Source organism: Lagenorhynchus albirostris, chromosome 11, assembly GCF_949774975.1.
Source record: "Lagenorhynchus albirostris chromosome 11, mLagAlb1.1, whole genome shotgun sequence".
Classification (NCBI taxonomy): domain Eukaryota; kingdom Metazoa; phylum Chordata; class Mammalia; order Artiodactyla; family Delphinidae; genus Lagenorhynchus; species Lagenorhynchus albirostris.
In genome coordinates, this window is record NC_083105.1 from 60,085,362 (window position 1) to 60,102,701 (window position 17,340).

Sequence of the window (17,340 nt, forward strand, 5' to 3'; positions counted from 1 at the left end):
GATTGGCTTAGAGGACTGGGGGCCCATGGGGTCCTAGCAGCCCGACCTCTTGCATAGGTTGGTGGAGAGGAAAAGGGAGCAGCTTGGGAATACGGAGCTTGCAGCGGCCTCCCAGCAGGGCAGACTGAGGGGACCCCTTCCCAGCTCCAGCTCTGAACTGTCTGGAGGGATTTGGGACCCTCTGGGGGCAGTAGAGCCTCAGGAGCAAGATTAGCTCCCCACTGCCGCCACGCTGCCACCACCACAGCATCCAGTCGCCAGCTGGGACACCACTTTCTCAGCACAGAGATCCAGCTCTGAGCTCTATTAACTGAAGTGAACCCACTCACTTGCTCCCAGGCCTTTTCAGTCGCTGATCACATCCTTCTCTCCCAAGCGTACTCATCTATTTGGGGCATCAGGATGGGAAAGAGTTTTCTTCTGTCTAGATCGTATCAACAATCTGAAAACCTCACTTAAAAAACTTACGTGGAGCAGAATATAAATTTGGGATCTATCCAGCTGGGGGTGTTCTCTCTACTCTTCCCCCTGCCCATTCTGGCTGAGTCAGGGCAATAGAGCCTACCCCAAGAACCAGTGGATAGAAGGAGTTTCAGAAGGAATCTGAGCGATAAAATCAAGGCAAAAAAAAAAGATTTTATTTTAAAAACAGGTTTGTGGTATTTTTTTCCTTTTTGCATTCAGTACATTGTCATTCAGACATCACAATACTATATACAGATACACAACATTTTTTAAAAGCCTGTTTTGGATGAACATTTCAAAAGAACACGCTTTTGTAATGCACCAGTGGGAAGGGAGAAGGTGAGCCCCCATCCCCCAGCACCAAGTTGGCCTTTGAGGAGGGAAATGTCAGGCAGCGTCTGCGTTAGCTGGCTAACTGGGAGCCAGCTATCTTGGCCTCCTGGAAGAAAAACTGCTGTCCTCAGGACAATGAGTAAAAGTGAAAATGTGAGGCCTTCTCAGCTACCGCCTTGACGGAGAAGCAACTGGAGAGGGAATCTGCCGGGTGACCCGCTCTCCATCCCCTTGGAAGAGAAGCTTGTCCGTTCCCTAGCAAAAAGTTCTGCTCCTGTGCATGGCCTGACCCTCAGTCTTGCCACAGAGAGAGAAGGAGAGAAGACAGATTTAGCAGCATGGTGGGAGTTTCTGTCTTCCCTGGATTTCTGCATGTTGATTGAGAAGCAGAACAGAGGAGGCCACGGGGGCAAAGGTGGCTCCTCAGAAACTCAGTTCCTTGGTCCAGGTGGGGGAGAAGGGTAGGTGTCTCCTCATCCAATTCCAGCTTTTGTTGAAACAGGAAAGAAAAAACCTAAGCGCTGTCTGTACTCCAATCACGATGCCAGGTCCCTAATACTTATCATTAATATTAATGTGACTTTTAAAATATGCACAGAAACATCTTAACTGGGAAATCTTGCCTAACTAAAGAGTGCCAGAGGGACAGGGAACGGGAGGAAGGACTGGACGGAAAGTAGGAGCTCGCCAGGTCCTGCTCGGGGTCGCACCCTTAGGGGGGTCATCTACCTGCCCGGGCAAAGGATGAGGCAAAAATGGGGTCATTCGGGGTTCCCCAGCTCTGCTTTGGCTGGAATGACTGGGCTCTTGGCTGCCACTCGGCGCTCCGGCAAGGCGAGGGGCAACGGCCAGAGGGAGTGGAGGCAGGCTGCCTTCCTCCCACGCCCGCCCGGACCCACCTCCAAAGCCGCTGAGGCGGGGTAGATGCCATCTGCATAGGGGTGAGGGTTGAGGATGGGGTGGGGAGTAGAGGGCGGCAGAGCACACCCTTTGATACCCTCTGCCTCCCAGCGGAGTGGTTCCTCTTTCTGGTTAACATTAAATATTTGTCTGTACCCGAAAAGCGTCCTTCGGTGTGTTCGGATATGGTACAAATCGGCGACATAAATAGACGGGGCGGGCAGCTGGGTGGGCGGTCAGGTAGAGTGAAGATGAGGCGCTTTTGATTTGCTGACCACCTTCTTCTCTTTGACCCGCCGGTTCTGGAACCAGATGGTGACCTGGCGCTCCGAGAGGTTCGTGGTAGCCGAGATGCGCCGGCGCTTCTCTTTGGTGATGAACTTGCTGGCCGCATACTCCTTCTCTAGCTCCTTCAGCTGCACCTTGGTGTAGGGCACGCGTTTCTTGCGCCCGCGGCGGTAGCTGTTGACCTCGGGCTGTAGGGGGACCACGTCTGGGGGGAGAGAGAAGGCGGGCGGCAGGAAGTGAGTCGCATGGTTGGACCCAGGACCCCGCAAGGGACCTCAAGTCCGCGCGGCTGCGGAGGCGCAGGTTCCGGCAGGGACTCAAAGGGAGCTGACGGATTGTCCCCAAATCTTTTGCACCTCTGTTATTAGCAAGGCCTCGACTTAGGTGAGGACCCTGGGGTATTGCCTCTGGCGCAAACTTTAAAGGAGGGGGCGCCCAAACTCAGTAACCAAGATGAATGATATTTTAATGCAATGTTTTAAAATATATAAACGAATGCCCAGGAATCCATGATGAACAAAATATGAAAATTTTAAATAAATACGGGACCAGTATTACTGATTTTTCCTTTTGGCTCAGCTTCCAGTATGGCTCTACACAGCACTCCTTATTAGAATCCCTGTTCCCTTAGAGGAGTCCCTCCAAATTGCAGCCTGGACTGCTAGCCTGCAGGATCGCAGGTATTCAGGAAAATCCCTCTTTCCTGCAGGTAGGTCATTTGGGCATGGGTCAGTTTATACTCTGCCCCATTATCAGAGGAAGGTGTTCTTTTGTATGTTTGAGGGAGGGCATGGTGGGCAGGGAGACAGTTTCAGTGGGCACAGACCCCCAAGTGGGGCCTCTTGCCTTTGGTCACTGGCTCTGCACTAGGAATCTGAGGCCAGCACCGACAGCTAGAGAGAAGAAAAGTGGCCAGGTGAAGCCAGACTGCCTGGGAGCCAATCTCTAGGAGTCCAGTGTTGTGAGCCACTTAGTAACATCCAAGGTGGGAAGTCCTAGCACTGAGATGTAGGGAATCAGGTCCCTAGAAGTGGAGGGTCCACACCCAGGTGTGTGCCCACCAGAGGAGACACCAAGAGAGTCCTTCTTGGGTTGAAACCAGCTGTTCACGTAAGTCTTCTATAAAAAGAAATCAGTGCCCCTCCCTTGCCCCCATAAATGTCCACTCAGCAAAACAGCAAATCCTGCTCCCATGTGCTATCCCTGTCATTCCTCTGAGGCTGAAGGAGACTGTCCCCACCCCATGCGGGAACCCCAATCCTAAATACCTTGTCATCCCACTACTAGTTCAATTTCTTCATGCTCTGAGAATGTCACAGGCAATACTTGTCACTTATATCCCCCCTTCCATTCCACCCTCACCTCTGTCAATAAAAATATCATAGCAACACTTTCAAGGGGAAGTGGGGAACTAGGGAAATTATCTGAGTAACTCACCCTTCAATTTTTAAAAACGTAATTGGCAGACTTCTTCATGCAGGATTTAATGAGTAGGACTGAATATTTGAGATTTCCCCTTCATTCTTACTGCCCTTTGGAAGTGTAGACACAGTCTAGAATAAGGACACAAAGCTCCTTCTGAAATGCTTGTTCTCACTGCCCCCCCACCCCACCCTCATGAAACACCTTCCTTATACCCATTCTCATTGGGTCTGCTCTCTCTCAGGGACCCTTGTCTACACAGGATGGGGAGAGAAGAGGTCACCATCAAATGCAGGGGGCGAATAAAGTACGCAGAAAGAATATGGGAGAGAGGGGGTTCCAATGGCCTGGTTTGGCTGTCTTCATGACGACAATTTTTCAGGAAAATTGTTGGACTTGTCACTTTTCTCTGCCTATGTAGGAACAGGCCAAGTTTTTTTTTTTTTAAATCTGCAAAACAAAACAACTTCACTTTAGCAGAGCAGATCCTTTATGTTAAAAAGGATTTTTTTTTTGCACAAGATAATTTTTAAAAGTCTCACAGCTCTTAAATGTGTCTTACTCTTACAGATGTAACTATGATTTGAGAAACTGATGATTCTGGAATAAGAGTAAAACAGAGAGGGTCAGTAATGATACCGTGAGGCTTTTTTTTTAATCCTCGGAACATTTTTTCCAGTCTTATTTTATTAAACCCATTTTACAAGATAAGGAATCTGAGGCTCAGACTAGGTAAAAGAACTTAAGTGGCAGAGCCAGATTTCAAACCCAGATTTTTGGACTCAACATAATGACACAGTAAGTTCTAAAATGGAAACAGACCGCTTGGTACAATCTAGCTTTAAAATACCTCCTTTTTCCTGGAGAGCAAATGGGATAAACGTGGGTTTGGGTTCCTGAATTAACCAGATAATTGTCCCTGATTTTTTTAAACTTCACTTTCTGGAAATGCTCACAATTATCTACCCAATTTTGGGTCTCCTAAACCCCAACTATAAATTTCCAATGAGGCTTAATCAACAAACCCTAAAAAATCAGTTTAAAAAAAGCAGATAGCTGGTCTAAATTGGTTATTTTTCTCTACAGAATGCCAAGAGTTGATGTGGCCAAGTTTTTCATGGATCAGACCTAACGGCTGGTTGTTTTGGCCAACTGGGGAAATACCTTCAGTCTTGCCTTCTGAAAGAAGCCCCCTTTCATTGTCTGCTGTCTTGTCTGGAAAGGAAGTGGGATCTGCAGATGTGGAAACATCTGGAAGCTTAGGCCTCGAGTTGTGTCTATGCTGCCTAAAGTAAGTAGAGGACTTGGTGATTAATTTTACAATCAACCTCTCCCTAATCTCCCTTCAGAGTGTGTGGGCGTGCGCGCGCGCGCACACACACACACACACACACACACACACACACACACACACACACACACACACACACACACACACACACACACACACACACACACACACACACACACACACACACACCACTTCATACCTGGGAACCTAATAGACACTTTTGAGGAGCAGATAAAAATCAGACCAATGCTCAGCCACAGCTCTCTCTTGGGGTCCTGTGTACATGTTCCTACTGCCCACTGGCTCTTGACCCACCCACTCCCAAAAACAGGGCTCTGGTCCTCCGAAGAGGACCTTGTTCAGCTAGAAATCCTAGCCACTCTTCTCAAGCAAATTCCAAAGACTTGTCAGTACCGACTTCCAGTATGGCCCAAAGAGCCCATTATCTCCTTCTCTCTCTTACTGTCTCCTCCTATCCTATCTGTCTCTGTCTCTCCCTGTCCCCCCCACCCCGCCCCCCTCCTCTCTGCTTCTCTCTTGGAATTTCTGCCTCTCTCTGTCAAAATTAAAAACTGTCTATACGCACTATAGGAAGAAAAAAAAAAGAGCAAAGAAGCAAGGGTCTAGATAATTGGGTGAAGGAAGAAGCCACAACTCAGCTGGGCCCTAATTATCTGGATCTTTCTGAACAATTGCCTTCATCTCCCACACCAGCCCAGACTGCCATAGATGAGGTCTCTCAGAGCCAGAGGCACTGAAAAGAGACAGTAGTGTTTATGCCTAGATGCTGCCGAACAAACCACAATTGCATAGACAGAGTTATCTGGAAATCTCACTACTTTAAGGGAGCTCTGTGTGGGTAGAAAGATGGAGGGTGTCTGAGCATAATTTCTTATTCATCTGCCTTTTGCCTGGACCTCTGCACTCACTGAGATACACCAGCCCGATTCTATTTCCACACCGGGAGTGTGTGAGCACATAGCTGTTGAGATACACTGGGTTTTTATATCCACTTCCATGCCATAATTTGCAAGTGTATTAAATCTCAGTTGGGCTATATATTTTTTTATGTCAAAGATATTTTTCTCTAGGAGGCTGTGATAAAAAAGTGCTTACTTTTAGTTTTTTTTTTTCCTGGGAATCTTTAAGATGTTTATTTTGCTCAAAGATATTTCTGAGCTTCTCTCCAATCTCTCACTCCCACCTTGCTCCACATGCATACACAGCAACGCCAGAGCAGCTCCCTCTCATCCCCTCTTCACACTAAACCCACCGCCCACTGCTCTAGACTTGTGCCTCTGCCCACAGTGGGCTTGGTGGGCATCTGCCCCTCTGCCCTTCAGCCCCTTAGCATGGCCTGTTGGCTACCAGCTACTGATGCTCCAGGAATTCCTGCTAAACCCCCATCTCCTAAGCAGCTTCCCATCTGGGTGGGATGGGAAATTAAAGGGCCATATCTCCACAACACATTATTGTACACCTACATGTGAGTTGCCTATCTTCTAGAAAGGTGTTATTATGTGTTTCATATTAGGTGGTTAATAACAGAAATCATATTATATAAAAATATAGTCAATGCAGAGTAGGTAACGCATGACACCATGTACTAAAATTCTATCAACCTAAATCTTCTGGCAGCCAGAAACTGGGTGTCTAGTGTGGGTCCCACCTTGGTCAGTTGTGTTATATTAAGTCACCTTATAATATTTACAAGAATGTTATTTGCTACACTTTTTAATATCATTCAGTAATTTTTTTTAACCATCTGTCCTTGCCCCAATCCCGGATGCAGAGGAATTTCAGGCCCACCCTTAGGAGGTCTTCAGGTCTATACTTCCCAATGAAAATGTCCCCGGGTCCACATGTAGAGTTGGGGAGGGGGGGGCTCTGGGCAGTGTGGGGAGCCATATATGGCTGGTAGGGGGCCCCCAGGACCCCTGTAGGCATCAGAACGGAGCCAGTCAGCCCTCTCCCACTGAGCTCTGCTCATATATAGCAAGAGCAGACTCAAGCTCTGGATTCACTAGACCCTGAATCCTGATTTCTCAGCACAAAGCTGAATACGAAGCTCCTGATGTGGTTTTGAGAAACCTGGAACTGGTCTTTTCCCCTGTGGAGTGGGGGGGGGGGTTTGCAGGATCCCTTCCTGTTCAGAGATAGCCTCAATTGGAAAGGGAACAGAACACCAGTAAATTCCAATCCCCCACCGCATATGGAGCCAGACAATACAGAGGGGTCCCCTGCCTGGGCCTGGACCTCAGATCCTTCCAAAGCAGGTCTCCCCCCCACCCTCATCCTCACTCCCTCTAAGAGAAAGAGACACTCCCCTGTGTCTAAGGCATGGGGAACTCTCCTTCTCCCCCGCATTTGGGGGAGTTGGTAGTGCGAACACCCACAGGATTTGAGCTCAGAACACCAGAGAGGCAACGAATTTTATAATCCAGGAGAGGGATGTGAATTCCCTCTTCTCCACACCCTCTCTAGAGATTTTAGCTCTCTTGTTCCTTTAACAATCAGGAAATTCGTGGCCAAATTCTTAAAATAAATCAAGAAAAGAAAAAAGAAAACACCCTACATTTCTGTAGATCCCGGCAAATTAGACCCCTATTTAAAAACAACAACAAAAACTGTCCAGTGCCTGCAGTGCCTGAATGATCTTGGACATTCAGGCAAACAAAATGTTTGGGGGTTCTAATTTTTTTCCCCAATTAATCGGTGGGTTGAGCGTTTTGTCCTAGTGGTTTTGGATTCCAAGGAACCCAAGGCCCACCCCACCCCCCCATTCCTGGCCGGAAGCGGGCTTAGGAGGCCAAGAGCCGCGCGTGAGACTGGAGCCCGCTGGGGGAGGAGGAGACAAGCTCCCGACTGGAGCAGAGCCGGCGGCCGGGCGCTCGGGCGCCTGTGATTGCTTCACTCTCCGCCCGGCAGCTCCGGGGAACGTGTCGGAGCAGATTTCTTCCCCGGCGCATTCCTCAGCGCAGCTCGCCCGGCCGGCTCCATCGGCAGCCCAGGAGAGCCGGCGCGCCGGGGCCAGACGGCGGGGGTGGCTGGGGCGCGGAGCCCCGGGGCAGGCGGGGCTGGGACGGGTCCCTGGCGGCGGCGGCGGCGGCGCTCGGGCCCCTTCCTTACCTGGAAAGGGAGACTTCCAGAGGTGGGCGGACTGAGACTGCTCCTTGGAGCAGTACACCTGACTGTCCCAGCCGTTGGAGAGTGCCCAGTGCTGGTAGCCTTCGACGGGGATGAGCGCGTCGTGACGCGGCTCCGGGTGCCCGCTGATCCCAGGCACCACAGACACGTCCAGGTAGCCGGGCATCGCCTGGTAGGAGCTGGCGAAGCTGGGATAGAAGGCGAACTCCTTGGCCCTGGAGGACAGGTCGTCACCCGGCAGGGCGCCCGACGGCTCGGGGTACTTATCGCCCGGGTGGTAGGCGCAAGGCTTTTGCTGCAGGTTCACGTTGTGCGACAGGCGGCAGCCGTAGTAGCTGCCACCGAAAGGGTAGCCGTAGCCCAGGGTGGCGCTGGACGAGGTGGGGGGCGCCGGCGGCGGGGCGCATTGGCGCGCCGCCTCCGGGGCCGGGATGTCCGTGTAGACGGCGCCCTGAGGGGCGCCCAGGGGAGCCGGCGGGCGGCCCAGCACCGGGTGCGGAAGCAGGTCGCGGCAGTGGCTGGCCGGGCAGCTGCTGCCCAGCCCGTCCATGCTCGGGGCTTTGCCGGGGCTCGCTCCGCTGCAGCCACCCCCCGCGCTGCCCGCGCCGCCGCCTCCCCCGCCGCCGCCGCCGCCGCCGCCGCCGCTCTCCGCCGCGCTGTCCTCATAGACGTACATAAGGCTCTCCGGCCAGCGAGTATGCAGGAGCAGCGAAGTCGTCATGACATGATCTGCTCGAGCTTTTTAAAAACTCCACTTGCCAGAGGCTGCGAGCTGGGGAGACACCTCGCTCCCTTTTCCCCTCCCCCATCCCTCCTCCCTTCTCCCTCTACCTCCTCCTCCCCTCCTCCTCCTGGTGCTTCCACCTCCCTCCCTACATGTCCTCTACGCATGCGGGGACATTTCATTAAGAAATCACGGGCTCCCGCCAGCCTCCCCTCGGCAATCCTCCCGCGCCCACGTGACGCCACCCGTGCACGTGATGCCTTGGCCGGGTCTCCTGGGGTTCCCACCCCTAGAGGTGGGGCGGGGCGAAAGGGAAGAGGTCTCTGCTGATTGGCTCTCAGGAGGGGCAAAGAGGAGGGAGCTGGGAGATTTAAAGGGACAGGGCAACGCCCCCTGGCCGGCCTCGGGGAGGGAGAATGAGGAGGGGGAGGCTGAATTTGGCCGACGCAAAGGGGTCTGGCAAGACCAGGACTTTTCCTGGGAGCCTCCCACTAGGCTTAGAAGGCGTGTGGGGGAGACTGATTCCTACCCCAAAAGATCGCTGACTGGATTGGGGCTTGGAGCTAAGGGTCGGGGAGACACCGTATTTTTTTTTTTCTTAATAAATAAAAAAAACTGGAAAGCAGGCGGAAGCGCACCGGCAGGGCGTGGGGAGCCCTGGGTCTGGCCTTGGCTGACTCCCTGGGAGCTCCGGCTGGAAAGAACCCGACACCGAGCAGCAAGACTTTGATGCCGGGATTGTGTTTCCATTTCCGACTTTCAGCCACTTTCCCCAAAGCCCCAGTTGTCTAAGAGGGACCCTCTCTAGGCTCGTTGCCCGCAGGTCTTCCTCCAGCGGAGCAGAGAACGCTAGGAGGATGTAATAGCCCCCAAACACAAACATCATCACACGGAGGGCGGGATGCTCTCAACGAAAAATTGAGATAGAATAAAGAAGAGAAATGGGGCCAATAGAATAGAGGGGTATTTCAACATACAATAGAAATTAAAAGACTCGGAGTGAGATGTTTCAAAGAAAAGGGGGAGGAGGAGCAGGGATTCGGTCTAGGAAAGCTGAAAAGCTCTTCATGCGAACAAGAAGAGCACGCGCTCTCAGATCCGTGTACAAAAGGAAACGTGGGATGAGGGAGAGTCGGCAGCGCTGCCCCTTTGGAGGGACATTTCCCAGGCGCTACTCTGGGAGACCCCAGGAGGCCCGATTCGAGCCCGGCGGATCCGCCTCCGCCCTCGGCCGCCTGGGTTGAGCCGGCCATAGGCTGAGGGGCCAGGCAGAGCCGGGATCAACGCAGTTCCCAGCTGGATAACCCCAACTTTAGCTCCCATAGCATCCCGTCCTTTTAACGTGAAGTGTTTCGATGCTTTGAAACTACCCAATCTTTTCAAAGAAAAAATTAACCAACTTACTAATTTTCTAAAAAAGCCCCCCTCTTCTCTCTTCCCAGTCTCCAGACTTGTCGGGCTTCCTGTGCTCAGTTTGGTGCCTAAGTAGAGGCACCCCTTTCCAGAGAGCATCTCCGTGGGATTGAGCCAAGTTCCCTTTCAGCACAGGGCCTCCCTGAGGAGAAGAGGTAATAAAGAGAGAGAGAAAAAAGGGGAGAGGGGCTACAGCATCTCCCTCTTTCCTGCCTCTGCCAAAGATTTTAAATGCTGGGTGCTCCTGTCCAGACCGCGGCCAGGAAATAGCCTCGGGCTAAGCCGAACCCGCTGGATCCCTTAAACTTGAGAGCAAATGGCCAGGTCTGTACTGAGATCTGGCCCACGGGCTGCCTCCGTTCTACCGGTAGGGGCAAAGTGGTGTTGGACGATGGAGAGCGCCCTGGCGTGGGTGACTTAGGATAAGAGACGCAATCTTTATCAGGGTGCTCTTCATTCGGAAGGGTCACCTCAGAGTTCCAGAAAGCAGGCTTTGGGCTGGGCTGGCAGTAGGAGGAAAAATATATCAGGAAGCTTGGAACATGAGCAGGCTAGCTTGAGTGTGTGTTGAGGGCGATGATGGTGGATGGAGGAGAGAGGAGTGGAGAGGAAGGTGGGTCTTGCTGGGAGCCGGCTCTTGGCTAGGAAACTGGCTTCTCTGCCTCCGGAGTCCCAAGGTCAAGGTAAAAGGAGGAAAGCAAACATGGCCTGGCTAGTCTAGACTGGGTCGTGTGACCTTGGCCCCCCGCGTCTGCCTGCGGCCTGCCTGGTGGGGGTAGGTGGGTGGAGAGGTCTGCCATTTTTTCCCTCCGCAGGTGTAGGGGTGGTGCGGAGGCCCTAGCTTCCCCTCCTGTGCAGTGCGGGGTCCGGTTCCGCGTGGAGAACCCGGGGCGACGTGGACCGGGCTGAGTGGGGCAGCCGGGCGAAACAAAGGGCCTGAAATGGCCACCCCGTTCCTGGGGCTCCCTCCCGGGTCCGGGAATGGTCTAGCTCAACGCCAGATGCGTCTTCACGGGCCAGAACCCAAAGAGGGGTCTCCCAGCCTTTGGGAGTAAGGGGCAGAACAGCAGAAAGGCTCTGGGTGCAGGCGGCCCAGCAATAAATAAAATCAATAGTAGGTTCTTTTCCAGATTTATATAAGGACATTAACTATTCCTATTGCAATGAGATATAGATTTAACCCAGCAATTTTACAATTCCATTTATTAGGGGCTTTATGCGGCCAAAATTTAGCGACGAGCGGAAAGAGAGGGAAAAGTTCCCTTCGTCAAGGAGACCAGCCGAAGAAGATGTAGGCCCCCCAGAGACCTGAGAGAGTGGGAGGCGAAAGTTCAGGACTCAGGGCGTTGAAAGCGCCAGAGAAGGGTCCGCATGCTCTGAACGATTTCCCACTCTTTCGCTGGGTTCCCCAAGACCTTCCGCGCCTGAAACTGCCGACTCCAAGACTGGGGCGCACCCGGAGCAGGGAGGGAGGCGACGAGGCGAGAGCCTGCGGCCGGGCGCCTCAAAGTAGAGCCTTGTTGGTTAATTAACTTTAAGCCTGCGGTCGCTTCTTCCTCCTCCCCCCGAAAAAAAAGATGTGGATCTCGCTGAGACACAAATAAAACCAAATTAAACACTCCAGGAGAATATGCCCTACTGGAAACATAGTAATTACATCGCCGAAGCGATGAGGCGATCCCGCCCTAGAAAGCCAGGCGCTGAAACCCTCGGCTTCGGCGCTCACCCCCCGCCGCTGAGCCACACCTCGCCCCGCCGGGGGCTTCGCGGGTGGGCCGATGGAGCTGGACTGCGGACCTGGTTGAGAGGAAATCAGGAGGAATGAATAGGAATGTGACCCTTCGGTCTCTAGCTGTGATGATGTTGGTGTGTGCGGGAAAGGACGGAGCATTTCATCACACCAAAGGAAAATGGAAAACGGCCCCTCTAGCCCCGTCGAGAAGCCCCGGGCTGCGCTCTCCGCTCTTTTTTCAAAGGGACATTTGTGATGGCGAGGCCACGGGAGCCGCTCTGCCCTCAGCTTCCTCTATGGACTGAGTTCCTCGCTAAGTTCAACTCTGAAATTCTTGTTTTCAAAGACTCCAATATATAAAGGAGATATTCAATGTGCCGTCTCACTGGAAGTGTGTGTGTGTGTGTGTGTGTGTGTGTGTTTGCACGGTATACGTGTGCACACGCCCGGCCTGTGGGTCTGTGATTGTGGGCAGGCTCCATGCACTGTTCCAGCACATGCCCTTGTGGATACGGCCCAAGTGTATTCATGAAAATACCCAGCCCTTGCCGAAATCCTCTCTATGCAAATAAAGATCTCTGCTGGTCTGTTTATTTCTCTGGATACACACTTGATTTATATGCTCATCCTGTTCTCTACTTAGACATCCCCAGGAAAATGAAGAGGCAGATGTCTGTGTCTTTCTAAAGTTGAGGGGTGAAATTCCTGGCCCGCTGTGTTACAGACCAAGTCGGTGGGGTAAGCTAGCAGCATTTGCAGCAGGAGTTGCTCTACACACTCGAGGGCTGGGTGAAGCTTGAATTCCAGGCGAGGGAGAAGGGGATGAGAGAAATGAGGTTGGTGTGCCCCTTATTCAGTGCCCAGATTGCCTTCTTTGGAAAGCAAGCATCAGTTGATTTCCCTTCCTCCCCCTCTTTCCTCTGTTTCCTCCATATTGCCCAGGAAAAAAAAAAAAAAAGAGCTTGAAGCTCTGAAGCTCCTGCCCCCCCCGCCCCCCGCTTTTTCTTTTATGGGAGAAATTCCAGTTTAAAAAAAGGAGGGGGTGGGTTGAGGCTGCAGGAGAACAAAGAGCCTTACCACCATGGGGTCTGGATTCTCGCCCAGACTTGGGGCCTTGGTGGGCGGGCATAGAGTTTGGGGGGCCCTTTCCTGTCCAGGATACGGGCTGCAGGCAGGATGGAAGAGATTTGTGGAGGATTGAGGATGTAGGGCTTGAGCTATCTAGGAAAGAAAGGGATGTTTGGGATAGAGAGGTCACTTACAGGAAGGGTTAGGAGTTCCGGGGTGGGGGGGTGGAACTATGAGAGAGCCCCCTGGGAGTGTGACTGAGCTGGGAGAGCCTTACACACTCAGAGGAGATTAATTCCTGTTGGGTCACAAAGGGTGATACTGGTGGGGAAGGAAAGAAAATTGGCTGATCCTGGGGCTCCCTGGCCCTGCCCAGTCCCCTCCTCGCCTCCTTTCCCTCCACCTCCCTTGGCTCTAAAAGGTTGGGGGTGGCCCAAGGAGTGTGCAGATGCAGATGCCACTCCCAGGCTCCTGGATCCCTCTGGAACCTGCTCCACTTTAATCTCTCCACCCCCACAGTGTGGACTCAGAGGAGAGCCACCCAGGCCTCTCCTCCCGGTCTGAGACTCACCCCCTGGACAGCAGCTACCACCCTGGCATCTTCCACCTATATTGTTCTTCCTCCTTGGGCCCCCAGCTTGAGGAAGATGGGACCAGGATGGGCGGAGGCATCGCTTTGCTCCTGATTTCAGAGTTTTCTGTTCTCAAACCCAAACTTGCCTTCCTCCAGGCCCTATTCACTTCCCTCTCCTAGACATCAGGGAAATCCACTCTCTTCTGCTGTCAGTTTAGGATTGCAGTGTTGGCTGAGGGTTTGGGAAGTCCCATCAAACTTTCCTCTATGGTTCTGCAGGGATCCACTCGAGGGTCGGGGTTTAGGCTGCCATCACCAATCTTTTCCTGGATTCTCCTCCAGCCTGCCCCCAATCACACCTGTGGTGCTCTGTGTTTGAGTGGGGAGATCAGGTAGCTGCTTCCATGGGGAAGTCTCAGGAAGCCTCCTCCAGTGGCCTCCAGTGTCCCTACCTCGGCCCTCATTCTTCCATTGCTTCCATCGCTGTCCTCTCAGCCCTGCAAGCTCCTCACAGAGACCCTTCCCAACCCTCCTCATCCTCTCCTTCCCCAGACCCATCCCCTTTCTAATCCTCATCCCTCCTACTCCCTTTTCTTTTTCAGCAGCATCTCAGCCAGTCACTTGCCCTCCCCCCACCCCAATGACAGAAGTTCCGGAAATAAACACAGAGTTAAGAAATTAACAAAATATATCTCCCGGCTTCTTGCCTCCCCAGAGCCCCTACACTTACCCCATCCCTGCAGTGGGAGAGGGCCCTCTGTTCCCCTCCCCTCACCCCAGACACCTCCTCCTTTTAGGAAGTCCTTCAAAAACAGACAAATAAAATCTCTCCTGGTTTTAGGGCCTGTCTGAGAGGGAAGTCCAAGTTCATTTTCAAGTTAGACAAGGGAGTTAAGGGGGGTTGGGGAAGAGGTGGAGGAGTGTTTGCAGGGGGCTGGATTTGGCTTCCTTTCAGAGATCTAACAACGGGCCCTTTTGGTCAGAAAGCCAACAAACCGAATGCTTGGAAAAGGTATTTATCACTTTCAATCATTTCCTCCATCTTTTAAAGTTTAAGTTTGCGGCTCCTAGAAATGAGACAGATCAATCTCTTCTCTTCTCTTCCTTTCCCTTCCCTTCCCTTCCCTTGCCTTGCTGTCCCTTGCCTTCCCTTCCTTCCTTTCTCTCTCCCTCTCCCTCTCCCTCTCCCTCTCCCTCTCCCTCTCTCTCTCTCTCTTTCTGTGTGTCTCTTTAGGATTTCCAGTTACTTTAAAAGAAGATAATGGAAAATAACATTTTTCTCAGAAGGGGTTGTAGACCTCAATACTGCATTCTTCTGGATCAAAATGGACTGTTTATCTTATATATCCTTTAAAATAAGAATGACTAAATATAAAAGACATAGCTGAAGCACTGGACATTTCATCTCTAACTAGGTGAAATACTGCCCTCAATTCCACCATGATGCTGAGACCTGGAGTTTAGTGGGTCCTAAGAGGCAGATGGTAGAGGACGTAAGTATATTTCATTATGAGGAAGGAGAAAAATTATACCCTAAATGGATTACAGCCTAGTTCTCCCCATGACCAGATACCCTCAGAAGTCACAGCAGAAGATACATTCTAATCATTCTACTTTGAAAATAATTGAGCTTGACACCAGAAATTAAGGGACCTTCAAAAGATGCCTTACCAAAAGAAAGAAAATTTAATTTTCCTATCTCCAAAAAGAGGGAAATGAAAACCTAAGACTCAACTAAAGGGCAAGAACCCCTCTTTGCTAAAATAGCCAATCTTGCTTGGGATCTATGGAGCAAAAATGCAGGAAGGAGCTTGAATGTCTGGGTACTTGGGACGAGATTCCTGCTGGTGGCAACTAATTCCACCTTCCTGAAAAGATATAATTTGGTGAAATATTAGTTCCTGGAGGGAAACTATCCCTATGATATCCTTACGGAGGGGGCTGCTAGATTTTCTCTCCCTCACTGTCTCTTCCCTTTCACCCATATTTATCCTTCTCTAGGGAGTATTTAGAAGAATTTTTTCTCTTGGTTGTGGTGTTGTTTTATACATACGTGAAGCAAAGTTGATGAAATCTAAAGAACTAGAAAGGAAGATGGGGACATCCATGTTCTCTCCTCGCAAAGATTGCTGCACTCACTTGCATAGTCAGAGAAAATTGAACTCAGATAAGAAGAAATCTCTTTCAAGGTATAGAGACCACCTCAGACTTCGTGCACTTGATGGCCTTCAGCATTTCTGGGGAGCATGACTGTTGAGTCCTGGTTTTTGAACACTGCTGGATAGTACACAGGCTGGGGGAACATGTATTGTGATGGGTGTGCATCGTGCTAGCATGGAGACATTTACAGGTTGGTCATGACAGGGGTGCTGGTGAGGGCAGGCTGATGATGGTGAAAGAAAAGGAAATACAGTGAGGATTTGAGCTTGGAGAAGACACCTCCAGCTCTCTGCAGTGGGGGCCTTCTCTCCTTCAGCTGAGCCACTATAAGCAAAATGGGAAAAAAGACCATCCTCACGTTTCTGCAGAGATGCTATTCCTCATGCATTAAGGAAATCTTATGCAATTCCTCTCTTACTCTGAGGCCTTAGGAAAACCTTTTTCTGCTAGAATCTGCATTTGTGATTTGAAGCACTTTAACTCTCTTTTCAGTACTTGGTTTATTAATGAATATCTCTCCGAAGAAGTAATGCAGATTTATTTCTCTCATCTATTATAGACCTATCATCTCTAGACAAATAAGTATATAATATATGCTTTGTTCGGTGTTAAGGGAACTTTAGATAAATATTAACGTAAGATACGTGCCCTCAGATACCCATCTCCATCTAATTAGGTAATCTTTGTAAAAAATTTAAAAATATTTCCCTTGAATATGAAACATAGTCATGTTTAAATTAAAAACAAATGAAAGCCTTTATTGTCTTTATGCCATTGCTGAGATGTGTGTGTGCGGTTTGGTGGACCTATGGTTTTGTGGACAAAGATATATGTTGACACAGACACACAGGTTTGTTAATCCACCTCCACCAGTGTTTCCTCTGATGCAGAAAGCTATTAAGCAGACATGGTATTCAGGCATATGTAAGGCAGAAATTCTTTTTTATTACCGATTTTGTTAAAAATCTTATATTTAAGAGAGAATAAAGACACCACGTCTGAGGATATCCAGGACCGACTTTGCAGTATATAATTCTCAGACCCATTTCCCCTCAGCCATAATTAGCGGAATTACGCGCCTGCCAGAAACCAAATTGCCGTATGGCCAAATCTGGCAGAATCCTGGCGTTGGCACTGTTCTTTCAGCGCAATTCTTTTCTCTGCACAGATTTTTAGGAGATTCGGGTCACTTCCGGAGCCTGGATGGCGAGTCCCCTCAGCCAGAGCAGTCAGCGGCCGCCTGGCTCCGCCGGGAACACGGCGCCAGCATCTAATTCCTTTCTCTTTTCTTTCTGGATTGATCCCAGGACTTCGAGAGTTCTTTCGTTAATTATAACAGGCTGATTTTTAGGGGGGGGGTTTTGGTGGGGTTTTTTTTGGTTTTGGTTTGTTTATTTGTTTATTTGTTTTTCCATGTAGTAATTATTTAGTATTGGATTTCACTAACTTCGACTAAACTGAAGCTTGGCGAAAGCCGCTTGCACGCAGGACAATCAATGGCCGACACGGGAGGACAGCGGGACGAGGGCCCGCGCTGGGAAGCGCCTGCTCCGCTCCTGCGGCGCCCGAGCAGAACCGGCGAGCCAGGCACAATCACACCCGTAATCCTCACTGATGCACTTGCGTGCGCTCTATGGGCACTGATAGCTGAGCACACAGGTGGGTACTTTTCTTTGTGGGGCAGAGCAGACTCTAATGAGATCCCGGAGAGCTCTGGGCATGTGGGAGGCGCGAGCCGGCGCGGGTGCCCGGGCATTCAAGGACATGCTGCTGCGAACCGATCCGGAGGTTTTGCAAGTTAGTACCCTGTGCCTCCGGGGGTT

General features: G+C 51.0%; 1 protein-coding gene and 1 long non-coding RNA gene across 3 annotated transcripts; one reads left to right on the plus strand and one right to left on the minus strand.

The window, feature by feature from the left end:
• Positions 1 to 1,906: 1,906 nt before the first annotated feature.
• Positions 1,907 to 8,567, minus strand: HOXC13 (homeobox C13). Its single transcript, XM_060166021.1, has 2 exons — positions 7,829 to 8,567; positions 1,907 to 2,191 (listed from the first exon to the last, which is right to left on the minus strand). Exons 1-2 carry the CDS (start codon positions 8,565 to 8,567, stop codon positions 1,935 to 1,937), a joined length of 996 nt encoding a protein of 331 aa, XP_060022004.1. The 3' UTR covers positions 1,907 to 1,934.
• On the plus strand, positions 7,622 to 12,288 carry LOC132529485 (uncharacterized). Of its 2 annotated transcripts, none has more exons than XR_009543479.1 (3): positions 7,622 to 8,123; positions 10,013 to 10,138; positions 11,193 to 12,288. It is a non-coding gene; the product is annotated as an uncharacterized LOC132529485 (long non-coding RNA). The 2 variants fall into 2 exon arrangements; XR_009543480.1 differs by having other exon boundaries at positions 7,624 to 8,000.
• Positions 12,289 to 17,340: the final 5,052 nt, after the last annotated feature.

Coding starts and splice junctions, on each gene's coding strand:
- HOXC13 (XM_060166021.1), bottom strand. CDS start 8,567: ATGACGACTTCGCTGCTCCTGCATACTCGCTGGCCGGAGAGCCTTATG. Junction 2,192..7,828: donor CTGGAAGTCTCCCTTTCCAG/GTAAGGAAGGGG, acceptor CTCTCCCCCCAG/ACGTGGTCCCCCTACAGCCC.